At 40.4% G+C, this 22,563-nt stretch overlaps 1 protein-coding gene across 2 annotated transcripts in view; it reads right to left on the bottom strand.

The window, feature by feature from the left end:
• The window catches only part of PRKCE (protein kinase C epsilon), a 335,363-nt gene extending 312,800 nt beyond the window's left edge, over window positions 1-22,563 (bottom strand). For both annotated transcript variants that reach the window (XM_081315107.1, XM_081315108.1), the window contains exon 1: window positions 21,233-22,563. In XM_081315107.1, the coding sequence (XP_081171233.1) occupies window positions 21,233-21,580 (348 nt within the window). In that variant the 5' untranslated portion in view covers window positions 21,581-22,563. The remainder of the gene's footprint in view (window positions 1-21,232) is intronic.

Below are 22,563 nucleotides of genomic sequence, written 5' to 3'. Positions count from 1 at the left end.
AAACAAAGGAACAGGAAATAATTATAATATAGGTGATAAGAGCTAGTTTGGTCCTGTGGTTAAGGCACCAAGCTAGAAACCAGAAGACTGTAAGTTCTAGTCCTGCCTTAGGTATGAAAGCCAGATGGCTTTGGGACAGTCAATCTTTCTCAACCCATGTTGTTAGGCTTTAGAGACAAGCTGATCAGTCAATTCCTGTCAAAATGGATTAACACTTGGTTGATGAAAAAAATGGACCCTTAAGATGCTAGAAAGAAAACAAAAATTAATAATATTCACCTGTTCCTAACTAATTATATCTGTTGCATACTGAATTGTAATCTCTACTAAATTTTAGCATTTATGCTATCCAAGTTACAAATAAGATTATCAGTTTGATGTTCAAGTTGTATATATTTCTTACCTATTTTTTATTAAAAGGTACAAAAATAAATAATTATTAAATGGTACAGAAATAAACTCTATTTTTATTCTTTCTGATTTTAAAAAAATAAAATATTTCATTTGGCTATAGGAACTGTGCCTATTGTACCAAATGGATAAATTGGTCCTCCTCTTCTAGTTGCAGCAATGAAATTTGGGACTACAATTTGCCAATGGAATTTGGAGGCAAATTACTGTTGTAGATCTTGCAATAATTGTGTGTATCTGGATTTGCTTTCTTGCAACACTTTGGGATTGGTAGGATTTTGGAGAGGGAGATAATTCATTTTTCCCACTGGCCCAGTCCAGTCCAGTCTGTCATCCTGGCTGTTGCAACTATGATGGTATCTTGATTCTCCAAAAATTACAGTAAGTATAATAAAAAAGTAGCTACCATCCCTCTGGATAATAAATTAATCAGAATGGTAGGTAATTAGAAGATAATAGTTATCATTTGTAGAATTGGCAGGTTGTTCCACTGGTTAATTGTTCTAACTGTCAGGAAGTTTCTCCTTAGTTAGTTTCCATCCGTTGCTTCTTGTCCTGCCTTCAGGTACTTTGGAGAATAGCTTGACTCCCTATTGTTTGTGGCAGCCCCTGAGATATTGGAACACTGCTATCACGTCACCCCTCGCCTTTCTCTTCATTAAACTAAACATACCCAATTCCAGCAACCATTCCTTATATGTTTTAGCCTCCAGTCCCCTAATCATCTTTGTTGCTCTTCTCTGTACTCTTTCCAGAGTTTCAACATCTTTTTTACATCGTGGTGACCAAAACTGGATGCAGTATTCCAAGTGTGGCCTTACCAAGGCATTGCAAAGTGGTATTAATACTTCACGTGATCTTGATTCTATCTCTCTGTTAATGCAGCCTAGCACTGTGTTGGCTTTTTTGGCAGCTGCAGCACACTGCTGGCTCATATTTAAGTGATTGTCCACTAGGACTCCACGATCCCTCTCACAGTTGCTACTATTGAGCAAGGTACCACCTATACTACACCTGTACATTTGGGGGTTTTTGCCTAAATGTAGAACCTTACTTTTTTCACCACTGAATTTCATTTTGTTAGATAGCGCCCAGTGTTGAGGTCTGTCCAGATCATCCTGTATCTTAAGCCTATATTCTGGAGTGTTGGCTATTCCTGCCAGCTTGGTGTTGTCTGCAAATTTGATGAGTTCCCCATCTATCCCCTTGTCCAAATCATTGATGAAGATGTTGAAAAGCACTGGGCCCAGAACAGAGCCCTGGGGCACCCCACTACACACCTCCCCCCATGTAGATACAGTTCCATTGAGGACCACATGCTGAGTAAGGCTGGTCAGCCAACTGTGAATCCATCTGGTGATGATGCTAACCCACATTTTTCTATCTTATCAAGTAGTAGTTTGTGATCTACTTTATCAAATACCTTACTGAAGTCCAAGTAAATTATATCCATAGCATTCCTCTGGTCCACTATTTTTTTCACTTGGTCAAATAATGCAATAAGATTTGTCTGGCACAATCTGTTTTTGGCAAACCCATGTTGGCTTTTAGTAAAGACTTTGTTTGCCTCTAGGTGTTCGCTGATTTGTTGTTTGATTATCTTTTCCAGAATCTTCCCAGGTATTGAGGTCAGGCTGATAGGTCTGTAGTTTCCTGGATCTTTTTTTTTCTTTTTTGAAGATGGGAACTACATCAGCTCTTTTCCAGTCCTCTGGTAGTTCCCCAGTGCTCCAGGATCTTTGAAAAATATAGTTCAGTGGTTCTGAGATCACATCTGCCAGTTCCTTGAGAACCTTGGGGTGTAATCCATCTAATCCTTATAATATTATACACGCTAGACCAATCAATTGCAGCAACTTCTAAATGCATTTTATTATTGCAAACTGGTTTAGCCTCCCCCAGTCTGGTGCCTTCCACATGTTCAAAATTCAGGGTCAATTTTCTTTAAAATATATTGCAAAAGTGATTTGCAGCTTTCGAATGTTAAATTGAATGTTCCCAGATGCCTTATCAGTACTATTAATAGTTCTTAATTAGGTAATACTTTCCAAATGGTTATACAATTTTTCTAATTAATGCTTTTTGTTTGATCATTTTTTTAAAAAAAAAGTTGTTCCCAGTTTACAAAATTCTAGCTTTAGCCAGAACATATAAAAGATGTTTTTCTTATTTTCTAATGGAAAATAATTAGGGATAACAACTGGATTTGACCAGTCCCTAAATCCTGGAACAGAATGGGAGAATCAGAACAAATTTTCATTTCTTCAAGATGGAGCATATAGGCATGAATCTGTTCTGATCTAGTTCAGAACAGATCCACCATGAGGCTTGTACCAATCTATATTAATAAAAGTAACAACACACTAGTTATGGGAATATTTATTATTTATGTTTACATAAAATATCCCTCATGGTAGAGACAAAGAAAAAAAAATTCATTTTCTAAACTATTTTAGACTCATTTATTTTCTCAGAAGACCAGCAAAGTAATCTTGTCATGTTTCTATCACAAGCCCAATCATGTAATTCTACTTCACTGAGGAAGGAATTTATTTCATTGCTGCTCTTTCTATGCACAAAACTACAACACCTCTCTGAAATTCAACACAATGTTCTTTGACAGATATCTGTAATGGTTAATACCACATAAATAAGTATATGAAACATTCTAATTTCAAATAAAAAGATATTACTCATGTTTACCATCTTAATACAAAACCTTGATTTTTTTCATACTTCTATCACATGCTAAATAATTGTCCCTTCACTGCCCAAATGTTTTTTCACTATTTTTACTATTTTCAGCCTAATTACTGAATATCTTCTTTCTTTATATAGCCCTGTCCCCTGCCCCTCCGTTTTAATCACCCTTCTTTGAACATGTCAAATCATTGTAATTACTAATCTTTGAAGAACTGCATCTCCAATCAACTGTAATCTGCAACTCCCTATGAGAACCATTTATTGTTGTTATTTTGTTGGTTGTCCATTTTACCTCAGGCTACCCCTAACTCTAGGATGAAAAGGCAAAACATGGTAATTCAATTGTGAATACAAAATTCAGCACATATAAGAAAGAATATGCTATATTATTTCTGTATTATTTAAACTCACTCCTTTGGCAGAATATCTATGCCTGCCACAGTGATGACGCTAAGCAGACATCAGCCTGACTGTCCCCAGGTGGAAAATGATTGTAATACTGTACTGAGGTATGACTAGGCTGGGGCCCCGAATATCTGTTTTAAAACTACTTCAAGGTTATTGTAACAATCCAATTTATTCCTCTTTTTAAAAAGTATATCTATATAGCAATTATTACGGATAGTAATAATTACTGAAATTATTTTAGCATGAGTGAAAATGACTGAGAAATATATACTTGGCACTTCTCAGCTGTTCATTAAAGTACCCAGTCCTTTTTTTTCAAGCTTCTGTGCAAGACTAAAAGAAGATGAGGCTGCTTTAAGGAGATAAGTTCTTAACACCAACTGCTGTGAAAACCTAAACAGCAAGGTGATTTTATTGAATGGCAGGAGGAAGCTGCACACATGACAGGTCAAAAGCATGACTTTCAAATCTTTTTCAAAGCCCTGTTACTGATACTGCAAAAGATTAAAAAATGAAATATATTATTAATAACTCCATTATATAAATAGAAAACATGGAACATGTCATTAACACATTCAGTGTGACTCAAGATTATATATACTGTTTGTTATAGGGATGAACAGCACTTCAAAATTAAATAAATATAGGTGTCTTGGAGGGGCATGGGTGTATATATTGCTTTGTGATCTGCACTTCTTGCAGTTTGTTTCTGGGGTAATTCAGAGTCCTACCTGTTATCTATAAAGCCCTTCATGGCATAAGGCCCGCCTGCTATAGCATCTGTCTGGCCAATGCAATCTTGCAGGATTGGCATATTCCAGGTTCCTTGATTAAACACTGTCGTCTCTCAGGATCCCAGAAGTACATTTTCTCTATAGCAACATCTGCCCTCTGAAATGAGGTTCCCCTCCAAATCTAGACGGCCCACACTCTGATGTTGCTGAGAAGAGCTATGAAGGCTTTTGGTGAGGGACAATTAGATCCCTTTCTTCATTCCATCTCATTGTCATTCTTGCCATCTTTTATCTTTGTTTTCCTTTTGTTGGTTTTATTGTATTTTTTTTTCATTCTTCTGAGCTGCTCAGTGTCATTGGGAGTTAGATGGCATAGAAGTTTAATTATTAATAATAATAACCTCTCACTGGTAGTCCCCATGAGGCACTACCTTGATGTGGTTGTAGAGCTCACATGCTCTGAGAAGGATGAGAGCTATACCAGAGAGTCAAACCATACTGCACAGGTCTCATCAAAGGAGCCAGACAAATAGTGTTTTTCCATAAACAATATGGTGAGATGTAATTTATAGAACTCCATACCAGATTGGTCATTGCCAAGGACAACAAGGAGTTGGAGTTCCTGAACATCTGGTGATATAGGACTCAGGACTGTTGACTGAGCAACCGGGGCCAGCAACTGCAGGATTACTGGAAGAAAAGTTGTTTACCTATCACAATATACAAAGGTCAAAAACAAAGAAATAATGATTTGTTATTACAACTCAAGTCCAACGAGATGAGGATATTTGAAAGGGGAGGAAAAGCACAATTTTGGAAAGAACAACATCCAGAATCAGAAATAACAGAACAAAGGTTAGAAGATAAACATCAATTTATAATACAAAATAAAATATTCACTGAAGCAGAATTGGAAGAACTACAAAGGTCTACCCAGGGCAAAGAAATCAAAGTCTTGCCAGAAGTAATTCAGATTGTAGAGGCAAACCAGATAAGTCAGCAACAGAAGCTAGCATTGTTACTGAACTGTTTTCATTCATAAACCAGGCATCTTTTCCTCAAAATGAACAAACCCTTCTAATTAAGACAGAAGAAGTGTTGAAAGAAGAGAATAACTGAGCATCTAGAACAGCCAAAAACAGAATAAGGTTTGCATTGAAGCTTGTTCCAAACAACTAGCACAAATATTAAAAGGTGTCAATACTGTAATATCAAATATAAGCACCAGTTCACTGCAAGAAACACACCAATGTACAGCAGAGCTGCAGTTATAATTGAATACCTTGGATGCAAAATCGACAAACAAGAAAAGAAGTGCACCACCAAAGTTGAAGATCATGTCAGAAAACAAGATCAGAAGCAAGAGAGATAAAAAAGAAGAAATGAAAGAAGTTGAAAAACAAAAAGAGCAACCAATTATGAAATCACCTAGAAAAACAAGGAAAATGAAGCAAGTACTGGAAATAATAAGGCAGCAAATAGCAGCTATACCCAAGAAGGTCAGCAGATATGAAGCTCAAATTGCACACTACAAGCAGAATCTCCAATTTCAGTTGAATCAGAAATGTTTCTACCAATTCATCAATGGAGAGACAATGAATCAACACTCAATGAACCAGTCAACAACTGACAAAGAAGAAACAGTTCAGTTCTGGGCACCAAAGAAATATAACAAGAATGCAGCTTGGATAAAGGAAGACAATAAGAATAAAAAGTAGCTAAAATGAAAGAACTAGTAATAACAGCAGAAATGGTGGAGAAAAGACAGAATAGATCAATATTTGGTCAACACTGGGTAAAGATGAACTGCATGGTTTTTGACTGAAAACATCTGACTGGTCTGCACCCACTCATTGCCAAGCAGTTTAACAACATATTGCAAGGAGGTATCATTGAAGGTAGGATAACAACTGGCAAAATAATGAAAGGTCCAGCAAAAGGTGTTGCACCAGACAACCCAGACCAATTACCTGCTTTTAAATTGCTAACTGGTGTGATAGCTGATGGAATTCAACAGGATTTAATTGAAAAAAGTTCTTTCCACCTGAGCAGAAAAGAAATTGCACAAACTGCAGAGGAACAAAAGATCAGCTCTTAAATGACAAGATGATTCCAGAAAACTGCAAGAGAAGAAAAACCAACTTGAATGTAGCATGGATTGATTACAAGAAGGCATTTGACTCCTTGCAGATAATTGGATAACAGGTGCCTAGAAATGCCTAGAATAACAGGAGTCAGTAAAAACATCAGACGCTTTGTGCAAAAATCAATGGCACAATGGAAAACACAATTGCTGAACAATGGTGATAGACTGGGAGTGGTTAGAGAGGAATCTTTTAAGGATACTCACTATTACCACTAGTGTTGGTCATTACATTGACTCCTCTGTCAACCATATAAAACAAATCAGGCCATGGCTATCAAATATCAAAAACATCTGCCAGCCTATCCCACCTCTTTTACATGGACCATCTGAAGCTATATGGAAAAGCTATCTGAAATAAAATCGCTGCTCAATGCTGTCTGAATACATAGCCAAGATATTACAATGGAGTTTGGACTGTACAAATACGCCACCCTTACCATCCACAGGAGAAAAATAGTAAAAACTGAAGGAATCAAGATGCCCTATAGAAATAACATCAAGAGTTTTAATGAAGAACATCACTATAAATACCTGGTCATCTTTCAAGCTGACAACATCAAGCACACTGAAGTCAAGAAGGTTACAAGAGAATATATCATCAGAGTGAAGAAAATTTTAAAGTCTAAACTCAGTGGAGGAAGTACCATCAAGACAATTAACATTTGGGCAATGCCAGTCATTAGATAGTGGACTGGATTCAAGCAGAACTAAAGGCCCTGGATAGAAAGACCAGAAAAGCAATGACAATGAATCATTCCCTTCATCTGGGCAGTGATGTTGACAGACTCTTATTTATCAATGAAAATAAGTGGATGTGGAATGTTTCAAACACATCAGAGAGTTGGGGGAAAAAAGGGGGCATTGGAAGTATATCTGAAGGACAGTGAAGAGAATGCATTGAAACTAGTACACCATGAAGGGTCACTCAATACCAGATAGACCAAACTGGCCTACAAGAAAGACCAAATAAAGAAAAGAGACATGGCAAGACAAAGTTTTACATGGTCAGTCATTAAAAAAAACAGGCAAAGCATATAACAAGACCTGGTAATGGTAAAACAGGAAAATTCAAGAAAGAGATAGAGGGTTAATTCTGGCTGCACAAGACCAAGTTTAAGAATAAATTCACCCCTAGCCAGAATTAAGAAGACAACAACAGACAGCAAAAGCTGTCTCTGCAAAGAAGCTGAAGAAACAGTGGGCCACCTGGTTGTTGTTGTTGTTAGCTGCGAAGTCGTGTCCGACCCATCGCGACCCTATGGACAACATTCCTCCAGGCCTTCCTGTCCTCTACCATCTTCTGGACAGTATATTTCTTTTTGCATAAGAGCTTACTTTTAAATAAAAATGAACAAAGCATCAACTGTTTACTTCCATCATATCAGGTAAATATATCTAAAATACTTTTAACTGCAGCACATCAGGCCTGCTGTTAGTGCTTCAAGCACAAAGATAACATCACAGGCCTAGGAATTTTAATTTCTATAGTTATCACATGATTACAAGGCCTATTAGACAATGGCATCAGTAAAATAAAATAGTATGACAATTATCCCTCCCATCTCCAGTGGATAGGAAAATAATACAGAAAAGATACAGGACATGTGTGAATTTGGTAATTATGCACTACTGTGTTGGAAGAAAGCTAAAAATCTGAATAAAAAGTTAGAAAAGTGGAAACAACACCAAACATGTATTCTAGTAATATATCGTAAGATAAATTATTCAGCATCTTTGTGTCATAATTAGGATGAAATCATTATAGGAGATTTGTAATTCTCATCCATCCTCTATTATGGCCCTAAACCTTAACTACACAGTTCAGTTGTTCACCATTACTGAGATCACTGTCCAAGCAAAAAGTAACATTCAAGCTCTAAAAAAAGTAAATCCATTCCAACATAACAGTTTAACCCTGTGGTGGTGAACCTATGGCATGCGTACCACAGGCGGCACGCAGAGCCGTCCCTGTGGGCATGCGTGCAATTGCCCCAGAGGGAGGCGGGGCCGGGCTGCTCCCCTCCACCTCTTTCTCTCTGCACTGGGAGTCAGGGAGCAGTTGCAAGAGCTGGGCTGATCTGGGCTGGATGGTGGAGGCAGGGCGATAGATAGATAGATAGATAGATAGATAGATAGATAGATAGATAGATAGATAGATAGATAGATAGATAGATAGATAGATAGATAGATAGATAGATAGATAGATAGATAGATAGATGTAGAGGTAGAGATGATAGAGATAGAGATAGAGATAGAGATAGAGATATAGAGATAGAGATGATAGAGATAGAGATAGAGATAGAGATAGAGATAGATAGATAGATAGATAGATAGATAGATAGATAGATAGATAGATAGATAGATAGATAGATCGATCTTTGGTCATTCGGGTTTTTCCCCACGTAGAATTGAAGGTATAAGAGCAACGTTTCGACGAAATCTCATCCGTCATCCTCAGGCTGGTGGCTTCAGATTCGTTCTATATATATACAGTGCACGGAGTGACATTCTGGCACCTTTTTTTGAACAGAAGCTGTAAGCGCGAGTCCAGGTATGCCTGCAGAGTGATTTTGTGGACCAGCAGCAGCCCGATCCGGGCTCCGGAGGCCTGGAAAAGGCCTCTGCCACCTGGATCTATAGCTGCAGAGAGATTTTGCGTGCCCCCTCCACGGCCGATCCGGGCTCCAGAGCCCATATTGGGCCACTGGGGGGCTGCAAAATCGCTCTGCGGTGATGCATCTGAGCTCTGGAGGCTTGGAAAAGGCCTCTAGAGCCTGGATCGGGCCACTGGGGGGGTTTGCAAAATTGCTCTGTGGCCATGCATCTGAGCTGGGCTGGGCTGGACTGGCTGGGCACGGAGCCTCCTCGCCGCTTCTTCCCCCACGGACATCAGGAGTGCCCACCCACCTACCACTCATCCTGGGGCAGCTGCTGCTGTCCAACACTCTCCAGCCTGCTGCCAGCCAGCCGGGCTCTTCTGATGCAGATGCTGTGGCTCCACTTGCCTGGCAGGGCAGGGGCACACTCACACATGGGGATGCACTGGCCAGCCATGTGAACCTGAGGATGCATGCAGGGAGAGGCACTGCCCGGCTCAGTAAGCCGCGGTCTGCCCACAGAAGTAGGAGGAGGATGGCCAGGGATGGGCCCATCGCTGCCCATGGGGGGAATCTGACCAGCCCCAGCCCGGAGGGGTGAGGAGAGGCTGAGGGAACCCGAAGGGAGGTATCCTGGCATGCCCAGATGGCCAGCAATGGACAGTGGCAGCTGCCCTGGGACAAGCGGTAGGTGGGGTGGGCGTTCCCGATGTCTGCAGGGGAAGAAGCAGTGAGAAGTCTCCACGCCCACCCCACCCCAGTCCAGCCCAGCCCTGGCATGGCATGGCAAGCGAGGCAGCAGCCCCACATGGGTCCCTTAACGTGAGCGCGCCCCGCCCTGCCAGGCAAGCAGAGCTGCGGCATCTGTGGCAGAAGAACGCAGGTGGGCAGCAGAAGGCATAAGGAGCCCCGATCCAAGCACAGCCCCTCTCCACTCTCCTCCTCCCCCCCCTTGGAAGAGCTGCAGGGCTCGGGAGCCTCCCCCCATGTCCCCCCACCTCCCCAGGGAAATAAACCATCGCGAGACACTCTTCTGTTTTAACTTTTTTCCCTTGTCGCTTTTTGGAGTTTTCATCCTGCTTTCGTGAGACGGCAGCGTTTGGGAGGGGGTGTAGCTGCCCCTTTCACCCCCAAGCCATCAGCTGAGCAAGACGCTCTCCTGCCCACTGCCCCTGGAGCAACATCGAGCTGGCCATGCCCACCAAGCAGGCCACACCCGGCACCCAGCGATACATAAGTGGGCTTTGGGTTGCACTTTGGGCACTCAGTCTCTAAAAGTTTCGGCACCACTGGTGTAACCTATAAATTACTTTTTAGCACTTGTTTCTCATCAAAGGGGCCACTTACATTTAATGGGAAACTCAGAAGTATGTGCAAGAAACAGGCCTATAGAACTGCTTTTGGAGAATGCTGGAAGTTGTAGATCCAGAAAATCTGGAGGGCAGCACATTAGGAAAGCTGCCCTTAAACACTACTCAGTGTCTCTTCCCACCATTAACCATCTGAAACACTGGATCTGGAACAATCATATTACACAAAGACCCCCCCTACTGATAATACTTTTGGATATGCAGATATAAAATAGCCAAGGTAATCAGTCAAGGGGCTACATTATTTGGCAGACTGCTACATATTCTGTAGCCTACACTGCCTTCTAATAAATGTTCTCTCAGTGCGATTGTGATTTCTACCTCCGTACTTGTGTACTGTTGCAAGCATTTGCTCTGTAACCATGGAATCAATCTACATCACAGCCCTAACTGAGAGGAAAATAGCTAACATCTCCCTACAGGTGAAAAACAAACATGCTATGATCTTAAACATTGCTGGTGTTTAATGTGCAGGATGTGATCCCCCTTTTAGAAAATCCAGATGTAAAGTACCAGTGGTATCAGCTTCCTTTCTTTTGTTATTTATGAGAGGAGCATTGGGGGGGGGGAGTGAGAAGAAAAGGAATATTCAAATGTAAGAAGTTTTAAGATATAGATCTTCTTACATTTGAATATTCCTTATCTATCTATCTATCTATCTATCTATCTATCTATCTATCTATCTATCTTACAGATCACAGGAATAGAAATTAATATGAATGTGATTACTAATGTGATTCATGGTGCTGCTTGCAGTGAAAAATGTCTATGACTCCAAAATTTGATTATTCACAATTATTTTTACAAATAATTCAAGTTGGTGAACATATCCAACACATGTTCCTTCTCTTGTTTTCCTCACAACAACACTCTTGTGAAGTGAGTTGGGCTGAGAGAGAGAGTGACTGGCCCAAAATCACTCAGTTGACTTATGCCTAAGGCGCTGGTTGAACTCACGGTTTCTTGCTTTTTAGCCTGGTGCCTTAACAACTTAAAAACTGTCTCAGATCACCTATTACAATAAGCTTAATAAGCTTTGATAACTAAAGCAGGAAAAGCAACTAACCAAGTAAGAGCTATGCTGTCACTACCAACAAAACCATTCACTAGTAGAGAACACATATAGATCAAACTTCAACTGTTGAATTCTTTGTGACTAGTTCCCTGCAGATGTTACATTTTCAAGGTAGATCATATCATCAGCTCTTGGGAGAGTGAACCTTGCTGGTTGTTTTTATGTAAGAGCTTGCCCTGCCACTCTTGGTTAGGGTACATTGATGCTGTTACCTAGGTTGGTATTGAAATGCCTACGGAATACGACTCAAAGAAAATGAAGAGACCAAACAATATTGTGTTACTTTTAGTATGCAGAATAGACTCTAATGCCATTCTACATGCAGGTTCTTCACAATTCTACTACAATACAGGAAAAAAATAGACATTTGTGATTGGGAAAATTCTGATCATTTGGGAATGTTAGCCACCTTGAGTGCCTATGAGAAGAAAGGTAGAATTTAAACTGAAATGATACAAATAATAGGTCAATGACACCTCAGGTCCCCCTCATTGTTCCAGAGTCAAGTTCCCCCTATTGTTCCAGGTCCTTCCATTGTTTCAGAGCCATGACCCTAAAAATGCCTAACTGTGCTTTTAAAGAATATTTTAATTTATAAACACAATAGCTTGTAAACAGTTTTGGGAATAATATTATCCTAGAAAATGGGATAGAGATAATTACAATGAATAAGTAATGTTTTAAATGATCCAATCACTACATTAATCAGTAAACTTAACAAGATAAATGGACTTCTCAAGGCATCTCAAAATTTCTCTTTTGAACTTCCCCCATGCCTTGTCACACTTATCAGAGGTTTCCTAGAACCGTATTAATTCTGCAAGATAAAGAAATAAATATATTTAAAGGACAGCAGTTGTCCTGCCACAGTTCAAGTGACAAAGAAAATAACTTAAATCTAATACCTTCCATTACTATGTATGTGTGTATGTGTATGTGTATGTGTATGTATATGTCCCCTTTATGGATTACTGCCTTGTCGTGGCGAAGGGGCTTGCGTAATTCAATGAAGCTATGAGCTATGCCATGCAGGGCCACCCAAGATGGAGAGGTCTTAGCAGAGAGTTCTGACAAAAAGTGATCCACTGGAGAAGGAAATGGCAACCTGCTCCAGTATCTTTGCCATGAAAACCTGATGAAGCCCTACAGCACTTTATAGAACTAACACCAAAAAATGATGTCCTTATCATCATGGGGGATTGGAATGCTAAAGTAGGAAGCCAAAAGATAACTGGAATAACAGGCAGGTTTGGCCTCATAATAGGCTGATAGAATTTTGTCAAGAGAATACGATGGTCATAGAAAACACTCTTTTCCAACAACCCAAGAGATGGCTCTATACATGGACATCACCAGACAGTCAACACAGAAATCAGATTGACTATGTGCTCTGCAGCCAAAGATGGAGAAGCTCTATACGGTCAGTGAAAACAAGACCAGGAGCTGACTGTGGCTCAGACCATGAGCTTCTCGTTGCAAAGTTTAGGCTTAAACTGAAGAAAGTAGGGGAAAGCACTAGGCCACTCAGGTATGAATTAAATCATATCCCTGTTGAGTATACAGTAGAGGTGACAAATAGATTTAAGGAATTAGATCTGATAGACAGAGTGCCTGAAGAACTATGGACGGAGGTTCGCAACATTGTACAAGAGGTAGCAACTAAAACCATCCCAAAGAAAAAGAAATGCAAATGCTGTCTGAGGAAGCTTTGCAAATAGCTGAGGAAACGAGGGAAGTGAAAGGCAAGGGAGAAAGAGAAAGATACGCCCAATTGAATGCAGAATTCCAGAGAATAGCTAGAAGAGATAAGAATGCCTTCTTAAATGAACAGTGCAAAGAAATAGAAGAAAATAATAGAATAGGGAGGACCAGAGATCTCTTCAAGAAAATTGGAGAGATGAAGGGAACGTTTAATGCAAAAATGGGCATGATAAAGGACCAAAATGGAAGGGACCTAACAGAGGCAGAAGAGATTAAGAAGAGGTGGCAAAATTACACAGAAGAACTATACAAGAACGAGCTTAACGTCCCTGATAACCACGATGAGGTGGTCACTGACCTCGAGCCAGACATCTAGAATGTGAAGTGAAGTGGGCCTTAGAAAAGCTGAGCAACAACAAAGCTAGTGGAGGTGACAGTATTCCATCTGAGCTATTCAAAATCTTAAAAGATGATGCAGTAAAAGTGCTACACTTAATTTGCCAGCAAATTTGGAAAACTCAACATTGGCCACAGGATTGGAAAAGATCAGTTTTCATTCCAATTCCAAAGAAAGGAAGTGCCAATGAATGTTCAAACTATCACACCATTGCACTCATTTCACATGCTAGTAAAGTTATGCTTAAAATCCTACAAGCTAGACTCCAGCAGTATGTGGATCGAGAACTACCAGAAGTACAGGCAGGATTTTGAAGAGGCAGAGGAACTAGAGATAAAATTGCCAACATACGCTGGATCATGGAGAAAGCTAGGGAGTTCCAGAAAAACATCTACTTCTGCTTCATTGACTATGCTAAAGCATTTGATTGTGTGGATCACAACAAACTGTGGCAAGTTCTTAAAGAGATGGGAGTACCAGACCATCTTATTTGTCTCTTGAGAAACCTATATGCGGGTCAATAAGCAACAGTGAGAACTGGACACGGAATCATTGATTGGTTCAAAATTGGGAAAGGAGTCCGGCAAGGCTGTATACTGTCGCCCTGCCTATTTAACTTATATGCAGAGCATATCATGAGAAAGGCAGGGCTAGATGAATCAAAAGTTGGAATTAAGATTGCTGGGAGAAATATCAACAACCTAAGAAATGCAGATGATACCACTCTATTGGCAGAAAGTGAAGAGGAACTAAAGAGCCTCTTGTTGCGAGTGAAGAAGGAGAGTGCAAAACTTGTGTTGAAACTTAACATTAAGAAAACCAAGATCATGGCATCCGGCCCTCTCAATTCCTGGCAAATAGATGGGGAAGAAATGGAGGTAGTGACAAATTTTATTTTCCTGGGCTCCAAGATCACCTCAGATGGGGACTGCAGCCCAGAAATTAAAAGACGCTTGCTCCTGGGGAGAAAAGCCATGGCAAATCTAGACAGCACACTAAAAAGCAGAGACATCACCCTGTCAACAAAAGTGTGTATAGTCAAGGCTATGGCCTTCCCAGTTGCAATGTATGGCAGTGAAAGTTGGACCATAAAAAAGGCTGAGCGCCAAAGAATTGAAGCCTTTGAACTATGGTGCTGGAGAAGACTCCTGCGAGTCCCTTGGACTGCAAGGTGATTAAACCGGTCAGTCCTAGAGGAGATCAACCCTGACTGCTCTTTAGAAGGCCAGACCCTGAAGTAGAAACTCAGATAATTTGACCACCTAATGAGAAGGAAGGACTCACTGGAGAAGAGCCTAATGCTGGGAAAGATTGAGGGCAATAGAAGAAGGAGATGACAGAGAATGAGGTGGCTCGATAGAGTCACTGAAGCAGTAGGTGTGAGCTTAAATGGACTCCAGAAGATGGTAGAGGACAGAAAGGCCTGGAGGAACGTTGTCCATGGGGTCGCGATGGGTCGGACACAACTTCGCAGCTAACAACATATGTATATGTATATGTATATGTATATGTATATGTATATGTATATGTATATGTATATGTATTATGTGAGATAGGGATGTGGTGGCTCAGTGGGTTAGGACGCTGAGCTTGTCGATCAGAAGATCGGCAGTTTGGTGGGTCAAATCCCGAGTGCCGTGTAACAGAGTGAGCGCCTGTTACTCGTCCCAGCTTCTGCCAACCTAGCAGTTCGAAAGCACGTAAAAATGCAAGTAGAAAAATAGGGACCACTACGGTGGGAAGGTAACAGCGTTCCGTGCGCCTTTGGCATCTAGTCATGCCGGCCACATGACCACGGAGACGTCCTCGGACAAGCGCTGGCTGTTCGGCTTTGAAACGAAGATGAGCACCGGCCCCTAGAGTCGGAAACGACTAGCATGCACGTGCGGGGGAACCTTTACCTTATGTATTATGTATATGTATATGTATATATGTGTATATATATGTTAGTAGGGACAAAAGAAGTAACTGTATATTTCCACTGGTCTATCTAACTCAGCAATGTTTATATTCACTGGCAACAGCTTTCCAGGATAGGATAGACGAGGGCTTGGTCCAAGATCTCTCTGCATGCAGTAAAAGCACTGCTCAAATGAACCTCAGCTTTCCTCTATAAATCTTATTGCAATAACCTTGTCAAAGAAGTGGTTACAAAGTAATACACATTTAAACAAACCCTAACATAAAAGAGGAATGAAACAGACCTTGGAAGCTTATTAAGTATGGATTTATTTTTTCAAAATGTATTTTTTGTTTTTGAAATTATTAAGTGAAAAGGTCCGTGTAAAATACATGTAAATAATTCAAAGTGTACACACACACACACACACACACACACACACACAGAGAGAGAGAGAGAGAGAGAGAGAGAGAGAGAGAGACATATATTGCATAAATTTTTGGATTGCTAACAAAGAATTAAAGGGAGACTGATATAGCAATTTCAAACTTATTTGTTCTCATCAGTCAGCCACACCCTTCTGAGATTTGAACCTGGGCTGATTGCACATTAGGCAGTTGTTTTAACCTCTAGGCCACAGGCTCTTTCTCACTTTGTCAGCTGCATCAGGGAGGAAAGAGGCAGGGGAGATATGTCTTGAGTGTTTTTCGAACACCTTGCCAGCCCAAATACGAGCCAAATCTTTTTTGCCTGTATCAGCCCAAACTCAGGCCGTCCACAGGCGGTAGTCGCAACTGCGACAATCATTATTTTGCATAATTTTTTGGATTGCTAACAAAGAATTAAAGGGAGACTGATATAGCCATTTCAAACTTATTTGTTCTCATCAGTCAGCCACACCCTTCTGAGATTCGAACCCGGGCTGATTGAACATTAGGCAAAAAAGATTTGGCCCGTATTTGGGCTGGCAAGGTGTTCAAAAAACACTCAAAATATAAACATACATACATACATACATACATACATAGTTTTCTTTAATTAAGCTAAAAATAAGACTCCTGGGCATGCTAATACTAGAATAGAATGCTCGAACACCAGGATATATATCTGTGTATTGACTAATGCAACTTGATTCAAATCATCCATATTTGGATTTTAACATGAAATGTATTACAATGTAAATACATCCTAATATGGGCCTAAGTTTGCTTTATATGTGGGATGTAGCTGTTCAGCTTGTCTACAGGGGAGTGGGGGTGATGGAGACCTGTTTCATAGGCAGATGCAAAGACATAATCACAGGCAGAATATGCAGTGGATCACTTTCAAAGGTTAAAGGAATCATTATGGCCAACCAACAAAATTATCTGCCAAGGAAGGCAGAATCAGAAATGGAGCAAAATACCTTAAATGTCACTAGTTTCTTTAAAATGATTCACATATATTGCATATCAACATATGTTGACATTTATTTCTTCAACTGATTTTAATACATTGGTCTAGCACTGAATACCCAGCCTAGAAATATCTGATTTATCATTATTGTTTTTTATTTTCAATCAGGAAGCTACTGTCAGGAAACCATAGTTATAATTTATTTCAATAACAGACCTGAAAAAACAGTCCCTGTTTCTCTTTCAAGACTTGGAATTGGTGTTATGGATTTTAATAGGCGATTATGGTAATATGGTGTTGAAGCTCATCTATCTCTTTCCTTTTGCTCCCAATTAAGAACAATTTTAACTACTGTCATGATTTCTTCAAAACCATTTCACTATATCTGCTTTGTTCTCTGCTTCTTTGTGCTAACGTTATTGAGCATTTGCTAAAGATTAATTCATATACTATAGTTGTATACTTTTTTAAGCATACACCAAGAAATATAACACATCAAAATGTTATATAATTCAGTTTTACTAGGTAAGACTGGCTGTAATTCTTTGCTGAATAGCCCCAGATTTCACTCTGCACTTCCCATGGAGCAGCTCTATTGCCTTATATCTAAACTGTCACACATCACAGAACAATTAAGAACCTGTACACTGAATTGCCAGGCTGTCTCCTATCCCCTCCCTGGTTAGATCCACAGTTTTAGCAAGGTGGCTGCAGCATCTGCCTTCAGCCATGTGATGGTTAGAGAGCTCTCGACAAAGGTTCCAGAAGCAATGTTTCCTTTGACTTCCATGAAGTGCTTTCTTCATCATTGCCTGTACTGCAGTTAATTTCTAAAGACCAAGATATAAACTTAAACTGAAGCAGCAAGTCATTTTGTAAAAAAGCAAAGTCCTGCAAGCCACAGCTTCTTTGTGCTTCATGTGAAATGGGAACATGGGCAGATAAACCTAAGCAAATAAATTTGTTGTTTCACCCTCAGTTCTGCGGTGCCTGCAAAAGCAAACTGAAAGCATTTCTTTAAGTTTGTGGACTATCACCTCCCCAAAACAGTGATTCCTTGCCATCTAAAGTCCACTTGAACTCTTTGAAGTATTACTGCATGGCTCATTTAAGACGGTGTTTTTTTCCTTTGAATCTTTGATATTTTTTTTATACCCAAAAGGAAATTTTGGTCCCAAGGAACAGAGAGCATAGGCTTCATAATCAATCCATTTAAAAACAATAGTTACCTAGTTATGTGATTGGGGAAAGCCTTTGCTTCAGACTTCATCAAAGGCATTCTCAGTCTGCTGAGAGAACAAAATAACCCAAATATCTTTCACAAGGCTCAATTTTTAGTTGCAGCTTCCTGTGAATCTATATTAATGATCCCTGACCCAGAACCCATGTATGACCTCAGCCAGCATCATCTGTTTTCTTGTAAATGTTCCTGAAACACTACATTTGAAGCTATAAATCAGTGCTTGGTAATAACCTTCTCATTGGAACTTTATGCTATTGTAAAAATGTACTTCTTTGCAACTGGGCTTGGAAAGCTACTGTGGTGCAGGAAGAGGGGTAGACTAATGTTGAGCAGCCAAATTCAGTCTCTCTCTGCTCATATCATCATCATCATCATCATCATCACCATCATCATCACCATCATCATCTTCCCAGGTCCTTGGGAAGCAAGATGGATAAAAATGCCAAATCGAGTCTAAACACCTGGCTGACTGTGTGGGGAACCATAATAAATAATATGCTGTGTAATATTACAATGTTATAAAGTCACACTTGGGATGGTTTCAAACAAAATATTACTAATGCTACCCATCAAAAGATGTTATCCTGCCTGTTTGTATTTTCCCTTTAGTGATTTTTTTTTGGTGATGGGAACAAAAGATGGAAGAAGCAGTAAAAATATCATAGGAGGTTCTAGATGGAAGATATTGCTGTCTGGAGCACCCACCCAAAAAAAATAGGCAATGCGTGACAAAAAGCATCATACTTTATTAGTCTTGGCTTCAGTTCCCCCATTTATAAAATAGGAATGGTGATGACCTAGCAAAGGATTCTTAGGTGATTAAAGATTACAAAATGTCTGTGCATCAGATGTGTCATACACTTAATGACATCAATAATGACTTCTAGAAGATTCTAACAAATTTTAGTTATTTTAGTTCAGAAGTCTGCACAATTAAATTAAATAAATAAATGTCACAGATCTGAAGAATGAGGTTTATTCTGCTAACATTCTTCAACTTCAAGAAATCAGAATTTGCGCACTTATACCAGTTTGAATTTTTGCTGACTTTAACCTGAACCCAAAATATACTCTTCAATTAAGAGTTCAATATTCAAGTGTGGAAATAGTCCAAGAAAAATAGTTCTCAAAAACTGGGTCCAAAATTGAACTTACTCAATTCTTCTACCACTGAAATTATCTCTGAGCTTTAAAACCTTTTGAACAGATAGACACATTTTATATAATACAAAGAACTACTTTAAAAAACAAACAGGAATTACATCAGAGGCTTCATCTACTTCCCAATGCATTCTTACAGCTGTCTTCAAGAACTTTATTTTTTTTACAGCATACAGCCACTGTTAACTGGTTTACATCAAATATTATATTTTCTTACACCCAATTTTGTGTTCTTCTGTACATCCATGCTACCAGTTTGTCCTTCCCTATCCTTAACATTGTATATTGAATTTGACCCAAAACTATCTTCATTTGTGCCAAATGCAAAAAAAAAACCACACCATGATCTAATCTGTATCCAGCCTCTTTCCTTTTCTGATCAATAAAGTGCAAACGCCCTCCTCCAATCTGTCTCTCACTCTGTATTAGCAGTTGTGGTGGACAAAAGCCATTTCATCCCTACTCTCAGAAAAATGGAATAAAATAACTGTTAACACCCCCTCCTCTTATTTATATTTTTTCAGCGCATTTACTGGTAAGTATCTTTCCAGTTGTCTGCAAAAAATCTAACCGACTATTTGGATGGCATGAGGGAAGATCAATTGTAAATAAATGTGAACAGAAGCATTGAAATATTCCAAAGTCTTCCCAATTACTTTGTCAGCAATCTGCTATTATGCTCAGCATCCCTGTGAATTGTGAAAGTAAAATGCAACCAGTCATTTTCCCCGTTAGCCTTGACCGCAGTTGCATCTTGGTAGAGGAGATAAGTTTTAAACATTTTGTACAGGAAGAGAAGCTCTGGGAACTGGACACTAGACCTCTAAGTGTAAAATTTCCCATAAGATTGGTATTTCTAGCAAATTGGAAACAATTATACAAAAATGGACAAAGAAATATTGTGAGACGGTCAGATTTGAAAGTGATCCCAAGATGATGCAAAGCGGCACTGTGGAACTGTCCATAGTTATGCTGTGTAATCCTTGTCAAAATCACCTAGAACACGTTATGCTTGGCTGTTTAAAATGTTACTTCTTCTCTATGAGATTCTAGTGCTTTCTCTATCCCACATACTATATGGATAGAAACAACTGAGGGATGTGAAGATCTATGCTAATCTCCCAGTTCATTTGTTACTCTCTCTACCCAAAGCGAGGTTAATAAACAAATGGACATTTAAGCTCTAGTATTTTTTTTTTAATAAGGTTACCCTACGTAGAATCTCTGGGGCAAATGGATCTGAAAGAAGCTCTGTCCAAGCTCTTGCTTAGCCTGAAACAAGATCATAATTAATTTACTTTCTAGATTCATATCTATAACCAGTGCTCATGTTCTATCAGTCAGTCCCACCTTGCTATGTGGTGTTCGATAAAGTTTGTCAACCCAATCCTGTTGCATCATGACTTCCTGAATAGCTAAATAAACGTGTTGCCCGAGTATAAGTTACAGTACTTTCACACAGTCAGCCTGTCCATCCTAATGGCTAAAAACAAAGCAGATGAAGGATATCTCAGAATCTAAGAATTCTGGAGTTCCTGTTTTTCTCTCCTGATTAGGAATACACACTATGCACGAAGGGCACAAAACAGAGAGAGAACCTCCAGAACCTTGATTTTACAACAGTGCTTTAAAAAGCTGGGCTGCAATGGCAAAAAAAAAAATCTTAGCTTTGGGAAGCAAAAAGAGCAAATGTGACATCTTGATCATCAGAAGATGTTAGGTTTGGTTTAGGGGGAGGGACTATCAAGATTCAGCTACATTGTGGTTTTTTTTTCCCTTAAAAAAATAGGCGCATCTTCATTTTCACAAGGCAGATTTGAGACACCACACCTCACGTACTTCCAAGCATGTTTCAGCCACCTGCTTGAGCCCTCCATCCCAGACAAGTGTGTGGCTGAGATACATCTGTCAAACAAAGGGGGTAACCTTCATCTAGCTCAAAGCCACAAAAACAACCTGACCCTGGTATGCACACACTCTGGAGCACTCACCCAGTCCTCGAAGTGCCGGCTCCCGTTCTGCAGCAAGTCCTCAAACTGGATAGTACAGTTAGCCACAAAATCGTCGTACCCGATGGGGGCATCGTGGAAAACGGCCATTTCAATCTTCCTGCCATTGCTAACATCGGTAACAAATTCATCGTTCCAGGCAGGGCTGTTGGTTTTCTGCTTGGTGGAGGTCTGCCCGATCCTGAAATCGTCCACATTGAGGGCAATGTACGGGTCCAGTAAAAAGGTCTGTGGCCTTGGACCCACCGCATGCCTTAGCGACCAAGGGGTGGGTTTGAGATTCACCGCTTCGCAGATTTTAATTTTCAGCATGCCATTAAAAACCACCATGGTTAGATGGCTTTACTTTTCCTTGGGATTAAGCACGCTCCGGAGCCAGGCAGGTTTCTAGGAGATGTCTCAATAAATAAGAAGGCAGGTTTAAGTGAAGTGGGGGGTGGGTGGGTGTAGGGGGCTCCTTGCGGTGGCTTTGGCTAGTTTTTCCTCTTGCGACACCCAGTGAATGCATACAGGCGTACATACATATATACACACATGTGTATATACACACATGCATACAAACACACACGCATATATTTAAGAGAGATTGGCCTCTGTGTGTGTGTGTGTGGTGTGTGTGTGTGTGTGTTAACGGAAAAACAAACGGGGGGGGCGAAGGCAAGGGGAGAGGGATCGCGTTCCTGCTTGCAGAAATCCGAGATGCAATCGCAGCACATTCAAAAGATCCTCTGAGCGGGGGATACAGGGGTGTATCTATATCGATCTGTATATGCATATATATTATTTTTCTTAAAGAAAGACTTCCCCGCACCACCACTACCACCACCACCACGGTCGTCTTTCTCTCTTTAGAGCGTAATCCTTGAGCAGTCAGTCCTCCGCTGAAAGCAATCCGGCGCTCACGCTCTGCTGCTGGACTTGCCTGTGCGGCGGCGGCGGCGGCGGCGGCGGCAGGAACAACAGGGGAGGGGAGGGAGGGGAGAGGAGAGGAGAGGAGGGGGAAGGGGGTCGGAAAGAAAACCAAACACCCAGGAACAGCGAACCTAAAGCGCAGCCCTGCCCACTTCGCAGCCTTCCGACTGGAGGGGAGGGGGGGGGAAATCACACAGTCCGAGGAACCTTACATCCGCCTCGGCTGTCGCGGGAGCTTCCTCGCCTTCTCCGCCTCCTCCTCCTCCTCCTCCTCTTCCAAGGCCAAGGATCCAGGGGATCGAACCCAATGCATGAGGAGAAACTGCTCCCGATCGACCTGTTCGGGAAAGGAGGGCGGTTTCTTTTCTGTTGTTTTCAGAGGATCGATTTAAAATAAAATA

Source organism: Vipera berus (assembly GCF_964194415.1).
Source record: "Vipera berus genome assembly, chromosome: 1".
In the NCBI taxonomy this organism is placed as follows: Eukaryota; Metazoa; Chordata; class Lepidosauria; order Squamata; family Viperidae; genus Vipera; species Vipera berus.
The sequence above is the reverse complement of the archived record's forward strand: the minus strand, read 5'-3'. Positions and strand labels throughout refer to the sequence as shown.